Here is a 15,836-nt window from a genome sequence, read left to right as displayed (position 1 = left end):
CAATAGCTACTTTTCTGATGGGCTGTTTTAAAATGATACATTTTCAAAACTGAATAGGGTAAGGAAGTCCTTTCCCCCCCAGGCCACTTGCAGAGAAGGAAATGGTTCACTTGTTGGATTTCTGTTTATGTAGCTCTTAAAGGCACTGAAACTGCAGCCACAACATTAAAACCCTCTTAACTGAACTACTATCTCTCAGGGTACAGGCCAAGATAGAGTTAGATCAGTCTTGCCACAGTAGGCCATTGAAAATGTAACTGATTCTTATTAAATCTGAAATAGCTTAGAATTGCCATTTTTTCTTGCTCATTTTTAATCCTTTTCCTCTGCTTTTTGGAACCTTGCCTGTTTTTCCCTTTAGTTTTGTTCTTGGTCTCTGCTTTTCTTTCTCTACAGATGTTCTCTTGTCCTATTTCTCTTTGCCCCTCCTGCTTCCTTTGCACAAACATGTTTCATTTACAGATGGGTCTTGTCCTAAAACTGGGGTGGGTAACCTTTGTTGGGGTCCAACTCCCATCAACCCCAGCCAGCATGCCCAATATTCAGGGTTCAGACACCTGCACCCACAATGACACAATAGGCACCTGACGTGCTCAGAGGATGACTCCTCACAAATTGGTTCAAGCTCTTAGATCTTAACTAGTTGCTATGCTTAATTCTCTTTCATGGTGTTGGGACATTGGGTTCTTTTAAGATGGTAGGGGTTTTTTTGTAGCAGGCAGGTTAACTGTTCGCTGTACTGGCCAACAAAGGAAAGAAAATGTAGTACCCTTCTAGCTGAGCAGTAGAAAACAGGCTGCAAATGAATACATTTTGCTACCTAACATCAAATATTCATAGGCAATGAGTTTTGTGTTTAATAAATATGTAGTCTTTATCTAAGTATCTCACTTATGTTGGGTGGCTATCAGTTCAAGGACTCGTAAGATTACAGTAATTAAGACAAATGTCTATGCTCAAGTTTCTGCCTTGTGTGCAAATAATCAGGGGACCTGCTGTGTTAAGAGGTCCTGAAAAAATGGCTCTAACCATTATTCTGTGGGTTCTTCATGCAGAGAAAGTGCCTATTAAACTAGAGTATACAAAAGTCTTTTTCCTATCACCCCAGATAACTCTGAGAAGAAAGTGAATTAGGGACTTAATGCTTATTTTTATGTGAGCGTGAGACATGCATTTTTCTATGGCATTTGAGAACCTCTGCACAGACAGCTTCGCAGTAGTCAGTTCTCCCCTCCCAGCCCTTTCTCTTGGGGTGGTGGAGTGCTTGCATTCCCTCTCTACGGGGAAACTTTATACAGTTCTCTGTGTCCTTCAGAGTTGGAAGGATAGAAGACGAGAGAGGTTTGTGTATAAGCAATAACTTGCCTCCATAATTCACACTAGGGCAAGTCACCCAAAACTCCAAAATCCTATTTCCAGAGAGCAGGAGAGCAAGTGTTTGTGTCTCTTGCTCAAAAATACCACTCGGCTATCTCTGCATTTAAAAAAAATAATTGTAGGAGCTTCACACTAACCAGTTCACTTTCTCAGCACTTTTTTTGTTGGAGTCAGATGTCCTCCAACAGACATCACAATGTAAGGCTGTCCCTCATGCTGGTTAGGAAGTGCTGAAGAATTCAGAGGATTTTTTCCCCCAAGCAGAGCAGCAGGCAGTTAAAAAAATTAAGCTCTTACCAATAAAAAAACCTTTTGCTTTGCTTATACAAAACAAATCACAGCCCACAGTACTCCTAAGCTTCACTTACACAGCTTCACTTCTTACACAACCTATGGTCCTAAAGAAACAGATAAAAGACAAATAGAGCAACACAAGATTTTGTGAGGGCACTATCAGATTTGGGGTGTTTTATTGATACAGTTAAGAGGGGTAATAATTTGCTAGTTATTCTTCCCCTAGCACTGAGCAGTTGAACACACCGAATAAATATCTTGTTGCTTCTCCCCAGGACCTAGTGACTGAGTAGATAATATGGTTTACCAAATGGAGGTAGGAAGCAGAGTTGTATTTTGCTCTCTGCAGGACTTTTCAGTTCAGAGTGGAAAGCAAAGATGCTCAGATTAAAGAAGTTTTTAAGTTGGATAAAAAGATAGGATTCCAGGTGGAAAAATCAAAGTTAGAAACAGAACTGTTAGAACCCAGCTCTAAGATACTTTCAAGAATGTATAACTTGCTGTTAAAATGGAATACACAGGATGAAACGGTCAAATCAGCCATGATAAAATGGGCACAGGACATAGGGTATAACATCATGTTTGCTGACTGGGAAAAGTTATGGACCACAGGTTTGAGATTTACGGCATGTAATGCCTTGAAAGAAAACATTATGAAAATGATATACAGGTGGTACATGACTCCAGTCAAGCTTGCAAAGATATACCATGTGTCTGATAATAAATGTTGGAAGTGTAAAGAAGCTGAAGGAACATTCTTTCACCTCTGGTGGACTTGCCCTAGAGTGAAGGTTTTCTGGGAAATGATTTATAATGAACTGAAAAAGGTATTTAAGTATACCTTCCTTAAGAAACCAGAGGCCTTTCTCTTGGGCATTGTTGGTCAGAGCGTGCAAAAGAAGGATCGAACCTTTTTTATGTATGCTACAACAGCAGCAAGGATACTCATCGCTAAAAGCTGGAAAACTCAAGAATTACCCACACTGGAAGAATGGCAGATGCAACTGATAGACTATATGGAACTGGCGGAGATGACTGGCAGAATCCGAGACCTGGGAGAAGAACTGGTGGAGGAAGACTGGAAGAAATTTAAGGACTATCTACAAAAATATTGCAAATTGTATGAATGTTAAGAAAGATGTAAGATTAGCAAAAACATGGCTTCAACAAACTAGTTATAAAGAATATAAATTTAAATTTAATTGGAAGACGAAAAGATAAATTTTGGATAAGTAACATTTTATGATTAAGCTTCAATAAGAGTATGTTAAATCCCAAAATTTGAGATATTAATATTGGAAAATTATATTATATGAATTAAACTAAGTTAATAATTTGCTGGTAAAATTTATGAGTTTAGAAAGCAGGAACAAGGGTTGTGAGGAAGTCCAAAGATGAATATGAGATGTGGATATTGGAAAAGATTGTGTTATTATCTATGTATTTTATTGTTAAACTAAAATTTAATAAATATTATAAAAAAAAACACAACAGAGTGGAAAGCAAAGTTCTACATTTTATACCATCTTTTTTAAAAAAATTCTGTGGAAGCGAGACATATGCCTGCAATGACTGGTACTTCAGGAAGCATGGTATAAAATGCACATTTTTTATAAAAAAAATCCAAAATTACACAAGTTGCTCACCAAAATTCCTTATCTATGTTTTCTACACCAAAATATCAAAATATAAAAATGCTGAGAAACAGCTTGAGGTAAGATTTAACAATTCAAATGGCAAATTTCTTTTAAAAAAATAGCTATACAGATATCCTAATAATTTTGGAAGTTAACTACCATCAATAAAAAGTATTTATACTAAAAAAAGAATCCCCAAAACAAGTTTTCAGCTAGTACAAAAGGGTATGAAGATACATTGTACAATACTGCACTTACTCATCTCAACACATGTACAAGTGACAACTCTCAGACTTGTACTGTACATATTAAATTGGCTTTGGATTAGCTGCTACTATCTGCACTGGAACAATTAACCTCAGTATTTGGCTGTTTTCCAGATGGTGAGTCAAGAGCTGAAACTTTACAGTGTCCATTTGCCTGAGTAATTCGTTGAGTATAAAACAAGATGTAGGCCTGGGCCTTGCATACTTCTTCCATAGTGCACATGTTGAGCTTGGAATCATTGCAATGAACCCAGAATCCTAGAAGACAAGAGCAATAAAAGTATTGCAGCACTGGTTCTTGTAACAGATCAAAGGATGTTACGTATTGCAATATAAGAATACTACATTTTACACAGAAATAGCTGTACTCCCCCCACCAAAAGGATAGATGCAGAACTGTCCATATGACAGGTTGGCCTCTTCGTGCAGCATTCATTACAATTTTATAAGATTCCGCTGCTTAAAAGTATTGAGTTTAGGGAATGAAATATTTGTGCTAGCAAAATGATTAGCACTAGTAAATGGGACTCGCTGCCCCATGCACCACCCAAAAAAAACTACTTTGTGGGATTGGGAGAAACCCCAGAAAAGATTTAGAGGGAATACGGTGGGGTGGGGGGCATTACAGTTGCACAAAGAGAAATCCTTGCCCTGATGGAAGCTTCTCCTTAACAATATGTCGAATATAACCCTAATGTTGTGGCAGTGCAAGCTACTGTATCTAAAAGGCAAGCTTAAATTGGATTTCAGATTCAAATTTGTTTGTACCTCCTTCTGAGTTATAGCAATAGGCAGTGTAGTGTCCTGAGCCAAAACCTTTCCCATGATGCATCACAACAGCAGACAGGTCATAGGTAAAGCAATCTGGAACAAGGGACTTGAGAGATTCTCTGCAGCAATAGGGCTCCATGTTGAGCGTCTGATCAAAGCTGACGTGCACACCAATCTTCTCACGATGATTACGTCCTGACCATCTTGGGTGATGAAAAGTATAAAAAGGTTAATTTCTATTTCTTGTTCTGTAGGGTACCTTCAACATAACTAGAAGTTTTAAAATCTCTATTTGTGGGCTAAAGCCTGTGAGTTTGTGTATCTCTTACAGTGTGGAAGCAGTTACAGAATCATAATTATAGGGCACCTGTAGGCTAAGTCCTGCCGTCCGCAAAGTGCAGGAAATTCACAGTTAGGAGAATCCACAATAATAGTCTTTCCGGTCGCTACTTAAGAACCGCAAGTGAGAGAGAGTCCAACACTCTTACAGATTATTAGTTTCATTGTAGAACACTTTCTGTTGGAGGTTTCTTTTAATCCTGTAACTTACGCCCACTAGATCAAGTCCTCATTTGCAAGACACTCATTCGTATCTGAAAAATTGCTTTCTTTATGTCCAGTGCAGAAATTGGTTCCCTCACAACCACTCCCTCTTTGACAAATTTGACTGGTTTGTTCAAACCCAATTGACAAAATACAGTCATACCTCGGGTTAAATATGCTTCAGGTTTAGTGTTTTCAGGTTACGCTCTGCGGCGACCCGGAAGTAACGGAACGCGTTACTTCCAGGTTTCGCCACTTGTGCATGCGCAGACGCTCAAAATGACATCATGCGTGGAAGCGGCGAATTGTGACACACGCAGACTGCAGACGCGGGTTAAGTTCGCTTCAGGATGCGAACGGAGCTCCGGAACAGATCCCGTTCACATCCAGAGGTACCACTGTAAAATGTTTTTCTCTAATGCTACTGGTTCCTTAGGGATTCCCAGTAATTTACAAAGCACCTGTCTTTCCTATAGACTCTATGCTTCCTGGGGTCTCTTCCCACTTAAGATTTGCTTCACAGTGGTGCTTTTTGTCCCTGAGGCATATACAAGGTCTTAATTTAAGTCAAACAACTTTGCCTCACAGACGACAGGCTGCTAACATTTGGATACTGACAACTTCATTCCCTGAGCACCTGAAATGTTCAGGAACACATCAATATTCACACCAGTTCAAATCATTGTCAGAAGCTTCATCAAATTCCTTTAATGCAAACCAGTATCAATAGCAGGCATAATATCCCTTGGGTTCTGGGTGGAGCGCATTTTATTGTAATCTCAATAAGTATTCTTTATAATCTGACTAAATATACAGATCTATTTTTTTAAAAAAACAAAAAACAGAGAGAAGGTTGCCAGCCCATTTTCCTTAATATGATAGCAAAGGTAGTTCACTACAGTACCTGAACCGCTTAAGGTGTAACCGCAGAACTTGAGGTAGTCGGCATACCATAAGTTGCTTCTGTGCTTCTGTGAGTATAATGGGCTTAGAAGAAAACTTCCTTCGTTTTGCTATGACAAGAAAAAGAAAATCCTCCACTCATATTCACAATAGATGCAAGTTGTAGAAAAAAATAAATCAATGCACTTTGGATAATACATGCCAAACATAGGTTGCCTCAGTCTAGACTAGAGCTTCTCAACTAAGCATTGGTTTAGAAGAATTTCTGTGTGTACAGTCAGTTTAGCAGGAATCCATTTTGGAGTTATATTGTGGAAACATTACTTGAACATAAAGAACATTCAATATACAACTTTATATCAGTTATGTGGGGGTTGAAGATTTTCTGCAGAAAAAAACTAAGTTTGTGAATTAATACCAATTGCAAATAATTAGGAAAGCATGGCATTTTCAGAATTTCTAGCCTTGTTTACTATAAGCAAATAAAATAAACCAAGGTAGGGCATCAGAAAATTTTATTTCAATGCATTTCAATGCAATTTAGTTCAAAAAATTCCAGAAAACCCTTATTACAGGTGTATATGTTGGTGTAAAACGCGATGAGCTCCAGTGAAGTATCGATAATGTACGGATGCAATCCTGAGATGAGCACATGATATAAATACTAAAAAAAAAGGTGCAAATGTAGATTGATAGTTTTGTTCCTTGAGATTACCTTTATATATCATATGACCTTATACTGTGAGCTCAAGGGACTGTTCACACCTTGTTTTGCACATTTAACAGATGCACAAATAAAAGGTAATTTTTCTGATTGTGATGGTTAAAAATGTACTGGCAGTATCTATGCTCTTAACCAAAGCTAGGCCACATGTTACATGAAAGTCAGGTGCCCGAGTACATGCTGCCTTTACTCACTGTTGCACTGATCACAGGCATATATCTTTCCTTCCAATGCTTCAGTTTCTGTAAACTTGGCCAACATTTCCGTCAACAAGCATGGATGCTGACAGGTTGTCTCCTTTCCATTGCAGTGGTATCGTTCAGGAAATTCCAGTGACAGATCCCAGAAGGGTTCTATAGTATTAGACTTATTATCACACGCAAGACACGTTACCTGTCAAGACAAAAAAACCCACTTAATTTGACTCTCTAGCCCTCCCTTCTTTTGCAAGTGAATGTGTATACATATTGCAGATGTGAAGAGGAGGGGTGGAGCAATCCAAAACCCCAGTCCTTCACACTGGAGGGGGTCTGGACAGAGTGGGAGGGGTCCCCCTGCCCAGCTCTGGTTAGTTCCACTGATGAAGAAGGGCATTTGGGGGATGGACTGGACCAGCATGAGATCTGCTGCAGTCAAGCAACGGCAACGGGCCCAACCCATGGTGGGAACTGATGCAATGAAGTGGCATTGGCCAGCGCAAACACTGAGACTATGGATGCAGTGCTGCCTGCATGAAGCCCTGTCGCTGGGGTTCAGGGGATTAGGACTGTGGCCTTAGCTGCTTTGTTGCTCTTGAAAGCCTCATCATCATCTTAAAATTGATTACATTTTTTTAAAAAATGTAAAATTACAGCTCAGTGACAGTTGATGTCCTTCCATTTGACCCTTCATTTCAGTTTACATGACCCATCCTGAGAGCTGTTCATAGTGATTTTTTATTTCTCCATAGTTAATTGAAAAATGCTTTTCAACTAGGGCCCCAATTCTGAAAAGCCCTCAGTGCACTGCAAAAAAGCCAGATATGTGATGCTCTTTGTTATTTTCCACTGTAATTAATGCTGTTATTATTCTATCAATAAATATTTTATATATTACCAGTTTAATGTGTTTCATTAGTAGAGAGTCTTAATATTTATATTGTAGTCATTTTAGTATTTCCAGTGAGGGGGCAAAAGATACATTTTTTTATATACAGGTAATGAAACAATGTATCTTGAAAGGGAAAATTAAGTGGGCATTCATGGGTATGGTGCAAAGGTTTCTAGGAAACAAGTCTAAAGTAGCTGAAAACTAGCAAATGCAAGGTAAAGCAAATGAGAGGAGCGGAACAAGAAGTAAAATACCCCTCAATGATTAATCAAACTGCTGAAATCTAGGGATAGAACAATAGTGCAATTGCATTATTATGCTGACTGTGAAACTGTGGGCCCAGGTGAAGTTTCCAAACCCAAGCAGTTCAACTCCATAGGGCAGGCATCCCCAAACTCAGCCCTCCAGATCCCTAGCTAACAGGACCAGTGGTCAGGGATGATGGGAATGTTAGTGACTCAAGCAAGGTTCTCCTGTGTACAGGCTTCTGTACATGAATTACCACAAAATACAGTAAGTACTTACAAGCTCCCGGTAGTATTTTTAATACCATTTAGGAATTTGCACATCAAAACTACAGAGGGCATTCTGATAAGTTATTATAGTTGCAATTAACAGACCAGAGCAGTCCCAGTAAAATCAGTGGTGATGCTCTGAGATCAGTGAATTGTGCAGAAAATTGCTTGAAATGCTATTACTCTCACTTCCTTAAAGATAAAAATCAAGCTGACTGAAGGCTGATTAGATTAACTCTTTTAGATGAGTACATTTTCATATACAGCAAAGTATCAAATACATGTGAATTTAAATCATTAGATTTTTACTGCGTATGAAGTAGAAAAGTTATAACAGCTGCAGACACTTATTCTACTGGCATGCATTATACAAACATCCCAATTCAGTGATGGAAATTTAAGTCAGCTTTGACCGGAAAGCCCCATGTTCCAGATCTCAATTATCTTAGTATGGGTCTCAAATCACAACAACCTGCAGCAAGTTGCATGTTTTTACTACACATAAAAAGTGTCTGATTTATAAGAGGCTAATAATTACACTTTTTTTCTCCTGGAGTAGTAGATTATGCTGTTTAATTTTATCAGTGCTTAAAGAAAATAATTAAAATAGAAAGGAAAGCTGGTTTAGATGTTGGTTTAGTAGCACTCTGATATGGTCATGCCATGAATAATCAGTATGCTCTCCGGAAGAGTAATGGAGATACTCCCTTCCAACAGCCATACCTTTAGCCTCCAACTTAATGTCTTCTTGCAAGCTTGAAATAAATGAATAGCTGTAAATACCGACAATCAGTACCTTTCTGTATCTGACAGTATTCTATATTTTCTTGTGGGTTCTTTAAAAAGTTATTTTCTGACACTTAATTTACATAATTCATGAAGGCAATATATTTATTTAAAATATTTATTAAAAGTGACTACACCCCACTCCAGTGATAACAGTAAAACGAGTCTTCATTTTGACCCATTAATTTACATTAATATTTTACATCACTGCAGAGCTTTGTGAATGCAACACAACATACCTGGCTTAAGAGCTGTCCATGAAAAATTGTATTGACCACATTCAAAACCTGTTTAATGAGTTTCCTTTGAGAAGTGGGGATGAGGGCTGGGCATTTTGTACGAGCTGCCTCCAATTCTTGCTGTACTTTATCCAAAAGTTCACAGAGAAATTCCTGAGCATCTTGCTGGGCATAACCACGAAAAGCTGGGATTAGTCTCCACACAGAATGGAGCATGGCAAATGGAGATACCAAAGCCCACTTGCCAGACCACATGACTTGAAACAATGTATGCAGCTCATGACAAAGAGAAATGTACTTTGAGCTTGGCTCCTTAGGCTGAATAAGTTCCATATTTCTGCTATTTGACGCTCCACCACTTAAGCCTGATGAAACACTAGATCGCCTTGCAGGAGACTCCTTGTCCTTAAATTGACTTTTGTTCACATGAAATATAGAGCCGGCAGATGGAGAATACTTAGAAGATGATCTTGTTTTGCCATTGGCTGCAGCCGCTAACAACTCTTGAGTTTGGTTCAAATCAAGCTTTAAAAAACATTCCCGAAATATGAGCAAATGACTCAATACCTGGAGAACAGAGTTCATATAACATGTATTCCCCAAGTTGCGTAATCCTGTTACACCGGGAGTCACAGTAGGCCTTCGTTTAACTGGAGAGTCATTAATTTTTTTTAATTTTACATCATCTGAGGTAGCTGTTACTTTCAGTTCTACAGCAGAGTCCAAATTCTGTGACATTTTTAGTGCATAGAGTGATATTTTTGAGGATTCCTTATTTTGATTTTGCAAGCGAAAGCTCTTTCTTGGAGGCATTTTTTCCATTTCTTCTTTCAACTGGCGCTTTCTCTCTTCTCTTTTCTTCTTAGCATTGATCCTTCTTTCTTCTGCTTCTTCCCTTAGCTTCTCTTCTTCTAAAACCCTTTTCCCACTTGGTGTCAGTTCAAACCAAGATCTAAAAACTTTGCCCATTAATGCATGCCTCCTGTGCCATAGAGCTGTGAACATACGGTCTTGATTACGAAGCAAGGCTTGAGCACTGTTATGGGAAAGGTAATCACTTGTGCCCATCGATCGCAAAATCCTGCCACTGCGAGTAGTACAGTCATAATTCTGACTCTTGATTGCATTTAATGTACTTCGCAACAGCTTTAAATCACCAGTTGCATTATCATTAAGAACATAGTCATCACAAAGGTAGCAGAAAACATACAGCTCATTCACTTCTAATGCCACTGGATGACTGCTTTCCTGAAAGTGCTTTAGTGCATGTTCTTCAATGTATCTTCCACAAGCAACATGTGAGCAGCTGAGGCAGGCCCATACAGATTCTGTAGTATTGCATACCATGCAATGCCACTTGTGAGGATTTACAATGGAATGGTCTTGGGCAAGCCGAAGTCTTCCTACATGTTTACACTTATCCATTCTCAATACTATAATGTTAATGAAATGCTACAGAAATTCATCTTCCAAAGGGTTTCTCAGTCTTTGCACTTTGACCTGCAAGCGGAAACAAAAGTTAGCTTCAGCTTTTTTTAGGACGTAAGAAGAATCTGCTGAATCAAATCAAAGACCCACCTAGTCTAGCGCCCTGTTCTCAGAGTGCCCAGCCAAATGCCTCCAGCAAACCTGAAAGCAGGGCATGAACTTAGCAGCACTCTCCTCACTCATCCTCTACAACAACTGGGCCTAGAGGCATACCACCTTAGATACAGAAGCAATCATTCCTTGTAACCATTGATGGCAGTTTTCCTCCATTCCATAGCATGGTGTTGGACTAGATGACCCTTGGGGTCCCTCTCCCAACTCTATGATTCTATGAATTTGTCTAACCCCAATTTAATGCTGTCCAAGTTGGCAGCCTACACTCCATCTTATGATAGTGAATTCTATGTCTTAACTATGGACTGTGTGAAGTACTTCCTTTTTTTGTCCTGTAACACTACATGATCCTGGGTTCTAATACTATGAAAGGAAGAGGGGGGAAAACTTATTTCTATCCACCTTAATGCATAACTGTACACGCCTTTATCATGTTCCTCCTTACGCCAAATGTCAAAATCATTCCCCATAGGAATAAATTATTCAGTATGGCAGAACCTTTTCCGTCTATCTGAAAATTTGCCCTAATCAGCATGAAGCATCAGTTTAAGACACATCTATTTAATAAATCACGGCTCAAGGTGGTCCACTGACAAATATTAGGATGGGGCACAGCACTTACACTTGTCACTACATCTGTATACCATGACAAACAAGCCCCATGTGCCCTTGTAAAGGAAGATTATGAAACTTTAGCCTGACAAGGAGTCAAACTTTACTGGATACTCCCATTGTTTCATTAGCACATATCATTCTCTTCAGCATTGCACCTATTCCTATCTACTGAATTACAACTTCATAAACATAGCATTTTAAAAACTCAGTTTAGAAAGACTTTTTTTAATTAGCTAAGCAGTGTACATTAATTAGTATAAAATATTTATGATTAAATACTGATAATAATAATCAGGCTTTAAAATGCTGATAAAAATCAACAGAATCTTAAGAACAATAAACATAATTAAATTACATGTCTGGGTAGGCTTCCTTAAACAAGGAGGTTTTTAGCAGGCATAAAAAAAACCCCATAAAAAACAGTGCAATGAAGACACCTGCCTGATATTGATAGGCACAGAGTTCCAGAGCATAGATGCTGACACATACTAAAATATTTTCCTCACAAGTGCAGAATGGATATTATATGGCACTTGTAAAACTGCCAGTACCACAGCTTGAAGAGGTCAAGTAGGCACATATGGAGTGGCAATACTTCAAGTAAAAGAGTTGACGGTTTTATATACTAATTGAAACAAGCCAGAAGCCAGGAGAGTTCTGTGAGCAGAAGTATTATATGTTGACAGGATCTTACTCCTGTCAGCAATTGTGCTGCAGCATGCTGCACTAACTGTAGTTTCCAGATCAAGCACAAGGAAAGCCTCACATAGAGCACACTGTAATAATTCAACCATGACTTTACCAGTGCTTGGCCTACTGTGCTCAAACTATTCTGGTCCAGGGACAACAGCAGCTCCCGTCAACAGTCAGAGTTGATAAAATTATTATTATTTATTCAATATCTATACTGCCCTACATCCGAGGATCATAGGGAGGTTTACAATATAAAAACACAAATATGTATAACATAGTAACAAACAAAAACAACACACAGCCGGTTTAAAGGGCCATAGATAAAAGGCACCCCTGGCCACCCTTAGATTTTGCACCACGGAAAATTTGCTGAATTCTCCCTCATGGGGTCCAACTTACAAACATTTGGGACTCAAGCTCAGCTTACTTTTTCTCATTCAGCCACCAGGCATTATTGAACATAGTTTAATAAGATGTGCATTATGCCATTTTATTTTATGTGTAAATCACCCTGATAATTATTAGATTCTTTCTCTCCCTTCTACCTTTAGCCATTTTTTGTTAAATAAAAAGTCCAAAATTCTTAAGTCTTTTCATTGTAGAGAAGATTCTAATGCAAGAGTAAAAAAATGAATATAAAGATGCAACAAAAATGCTTTCCTACAGTTAAGTAAACGGAATACCTGTACATCAAGGTTTTCTGGCTCATGTCTTAAATACAATTTTGAAATAACTGAGCAAATAGCCTCAATATATATCATTTCACTTTAAATACAATCCTCCTACCTGCTGTCCTACCTCACTAACAAAATGCAAAAGTAAAAAGTAATCATTCCTTCTTTGGCCCCTATACATCATGAAATAATCACAGAACAGGAATTTTTAATATGAAGTAGAAAGTTAAATACAAATGCAGTAGCTTAATTTATTACTAATACAAATAGGCACTCAGTGCTAGATGCAAGTCAAAAAATATGAACTCCTACTATCATAAATCAGTATTTACACACAGGACTCAAATTATTTTCATCACTAAGCATCACATTGTTTAAAGGAACAATTCCCAAACTGGTGCAGTGCAGATGTCAAGCACAGAAAGTAAGTTACAAATGTTAAGAGCTGTGTAGTAGAAATTAAATGGTGAATGTTAGAATGTATAACCAATACATGATAAATCTGGTCTAGTACTTTAAAATTGCATCTTAGCAGTACAGTCCAATACATTAGGAGTAAGCCCCAGTGAATTCAATGAACTTACTTCCAGTTAAGTTTGTATAGGATTACAGCCTAACAGTACAATCCTAACTATGTCTAGTCAGAAGTAAGTTGTATTGAATTCAATGGGGCTTACTCTCAGATAGGCAGGGAAAGGTGGGGGTATAGGGGGGAATTAACATCTTACTACAATCATTTACTTCTTACAATGAAAAGTGTTTCTTTGGCTGCAATCCTAACTATGTCAACTCAGAACTAAATTCAAAGTGGCTTACACCCAGGTATGTGAAGTTAAGACTGCACCCTGAAACCTAGATCTTCATGACCTTTCCATGTAATAAAAGTTCATGCACTACCAAAGTAATTTAAGTACATAAAAACTTAACAAATCTCAACCTTTTAGCATTATAATCACTTGCCATCATTAAAGTCACAAACTTTTGTGTAAAATATACTACATGCAAAACAAAATAAAAAAATTCCTTCCAGTAGCACCTTAAAGACCAACTAAGTTAGTTCTAGGTATGAGCTTTTGTGTGTATGCACACTTCTTCAGATACCAATATCTGAAGATAATTCAATATCTGGTATCTGAAGAAGTGTGCATGCACACGAAAGCTCATACCTAGAACTAACTTAGTTGGTCTTTAAGGTGCTACTGGAAGGAATTTTTTTATTTTGTTTTGACTATGGCAGACCAACACGGCTACCTATCTGTAACTGATACTACATGCAGTACTCCTTTCTACATAATCACTGTTAACCCAAAATTCTGTAAATAATAAGCTGGCTTTTTTGCATACAGTTTTGTTTCACTCCAATTTACATTTAACTGCAGCTCCATGCTGACCTATTAGGAAATCTACTAGTTCACATTGTTTCATAGATTTCCCCCTCCCATTATCTTCTGATACTTTTTCAATGAGTTTTATGCACACAAACCCTAAGTAACAAAGATTCAAAAGGTATGCCTTATTGTCAGTTACTCAACACAACAGAAGAGTTCAAGTGTGGGGCCAAGTGTGGATGCTTATTCTAAGAATGATATTATAAATCATATAAGATTTATTAAGAAAATGTTTCCTCTACTCATTCTGGTCACTAGCTTTTTTTTTTTAACACATTCATTTGTGATACTCCTATCAGTGGATGTTCTTTAAGAAATTGTGTTTGCAGACACAGCCTTCAGGTGCATAATCAAGATCACTTAAGATATATTTAGTAGTCCTTTGTATTCTCAATCAGGATAGTTAAGGGACAGTAAATAGACAAGTTTCTCCTATTTATCTTTCTTCTAATCTGTTCACCTAATCTATGTCAGCTATTACCAACAGGAAGTATTCCAGATCAATGAGGTTGCAGGTGCCAACTTCCAAAATACAAGAAATATGTAAGGAAGGGTGGATGTAAGTAAGATGAGACTTATTAATTCAGAGGAAGTGACAACATACTGAGTGTATTAACCTCGACTTTCAAAAGCCACTACAAACCTATTCCAGGTGCAACAAGTGCTTCCTTTGAAAGATAAGAGTTACATCTCTGAAAGTAAACATCTCAACAGGTCCTCAGAAATCTGTTCCCTTTAAAATAAATAAATAAATCAAGGCAGAAGTAAAAGCTAGGCACCCATTTCCACAGCATAAAAAGTTTTTAACACACTTCCTTCCTATCCCACCATCTCAAAACGAAAACGTCTAGTCATCCAGAACCGGCTTTAACCTATGGAGGCCGATAACATGGGGACCGTCTCCACACGAGCAAGTTACCTATAAAACATTTGTGCGCGTGTGAATCAAGATGCATATCGGGGAACCAGCCCACTTGCAATTATTTAAAAGGATGTAGCTAATCCAGCGCCCCCGACCAGCGCCCCCGGGACTCCCAGCACTCCGAGGGGCGCCTCCGAGCCCCCTCTTTCTCGTCCCAGGATAAGGGAAGGAGCCTCTCGAGGGGATGGCGAAGAAGCCGAGGGAGAGAAGTTTCTCCTTCCAAGAGGCGCCAAAACCCCAGCTCGGCAGCGGGGGCTTCCCGGGTGACGGGAAGAGCAGCGGAGGACACTACTTGGAAGAAGTAACGGGCTGCTTCCTCGCTCTCGGAGCGCTTGGCATCCCCCGGCTGCCCCCGACCGGACCCCCCACGCCACGCCACCCCACCCGCCCCGCCTCCCGGAGCGCCTGGGTGCGCCAGAGCCCGCCAACTCTCACCGGACCGGCTCGAGCCATGTCCCTCTGCTTGCGGCGCGCTCCCGCTCAACCGCTCAGCCCCTCGCGCAGCCGTCGTCCTCGGCGCCAGCGCCCGCCAGCAGCAGCCGCCGCCGCCGCCATCTTGTGCTCTCCGCGCCTCCAGCTTTTCAGTGTCACAAGCAACCGCCCCCTCGGCCGCGTCAGCGCCGCGCCTCCCTCGAGCGGCTCTCTCGCTCGCACACGCAGCGGGGATCCCGCGGGCGGCGCTTGCCTCGTGGTCCTCGGTGGAGTCCCGCTCGAGCGTCTCTCTCTCTCTCTCTCTCTCTCTCTCGACCTGCCATAATAAGAGCCCTTAAGGCGCCATGTGCTGCCTCCGCCTCCTCT

The 15,836-nt window shown here is 39.5% G+C and overlaps 1 protein-coding gene across 2 annotated transcripts; it reads right to left on the bottom strand.

The window, feature by feature from the left end:
• Nucleotides 1–1,814: 1,814 nt before the first annotated feature.
• USP44 (ubiquitin specific peptidase 44) lies at nucleotides 1,815–15,605 on the bottom strand. Of its 2 annotated transcripts, none has more exons than XM_079991905.1 (6): nucleotides 15,474–15,605; nucleotides 9,145–10,644; nucleotides 6,710–6,908; nucleotides 5,793–5,901; nucleotides 4,343–4,548; nucleotides 1,815–3,832 (listed from the first exon to the last, which is right to left on the bottom strand). In XM_079991905.1, exons 2-6 carry the CDS (start codon nucleotides 10,567–10,569, stop codon nucleotides 3,633–3,635), a joined length of 2,139 nt encoding a protein of 712 aa, XP_079848031.1. In that variant the 5' UTR covers nucleotides 10,570–10,644; nucleotides 15,474–15,605; the 3' UTR covers nucleotides 1,815–3,632. The 2 variants fall into 2 exon arrangements, with proteins under 2 accessions (XP_079848031.1, XP_079848032.1); XM_079991906.1 differs by lacking the exon at nucleotides 15,474–15,605 and adding an exon at nucleotides 14,760–14,849.
• Nucleotides 15,606–15,836: the final 231 nt, after the last annotated feature.

Source organism: Podarcis cretensis, assembly GCF_951804945.1.
Source record: "Podarcis cretensis genome assembly, chromosome: 10".
Taxonomy (NCBI): Eukaryota; Metazoa; Chordata; class Lepidosauria; order Squamata; family Lacertidae; genus Podarcis; species Podarcis cretensis.
Note: the sequence above shows the minus strand (reverse complement) of the source record. Positions and strands in the feature narration are given on the sequence as shown.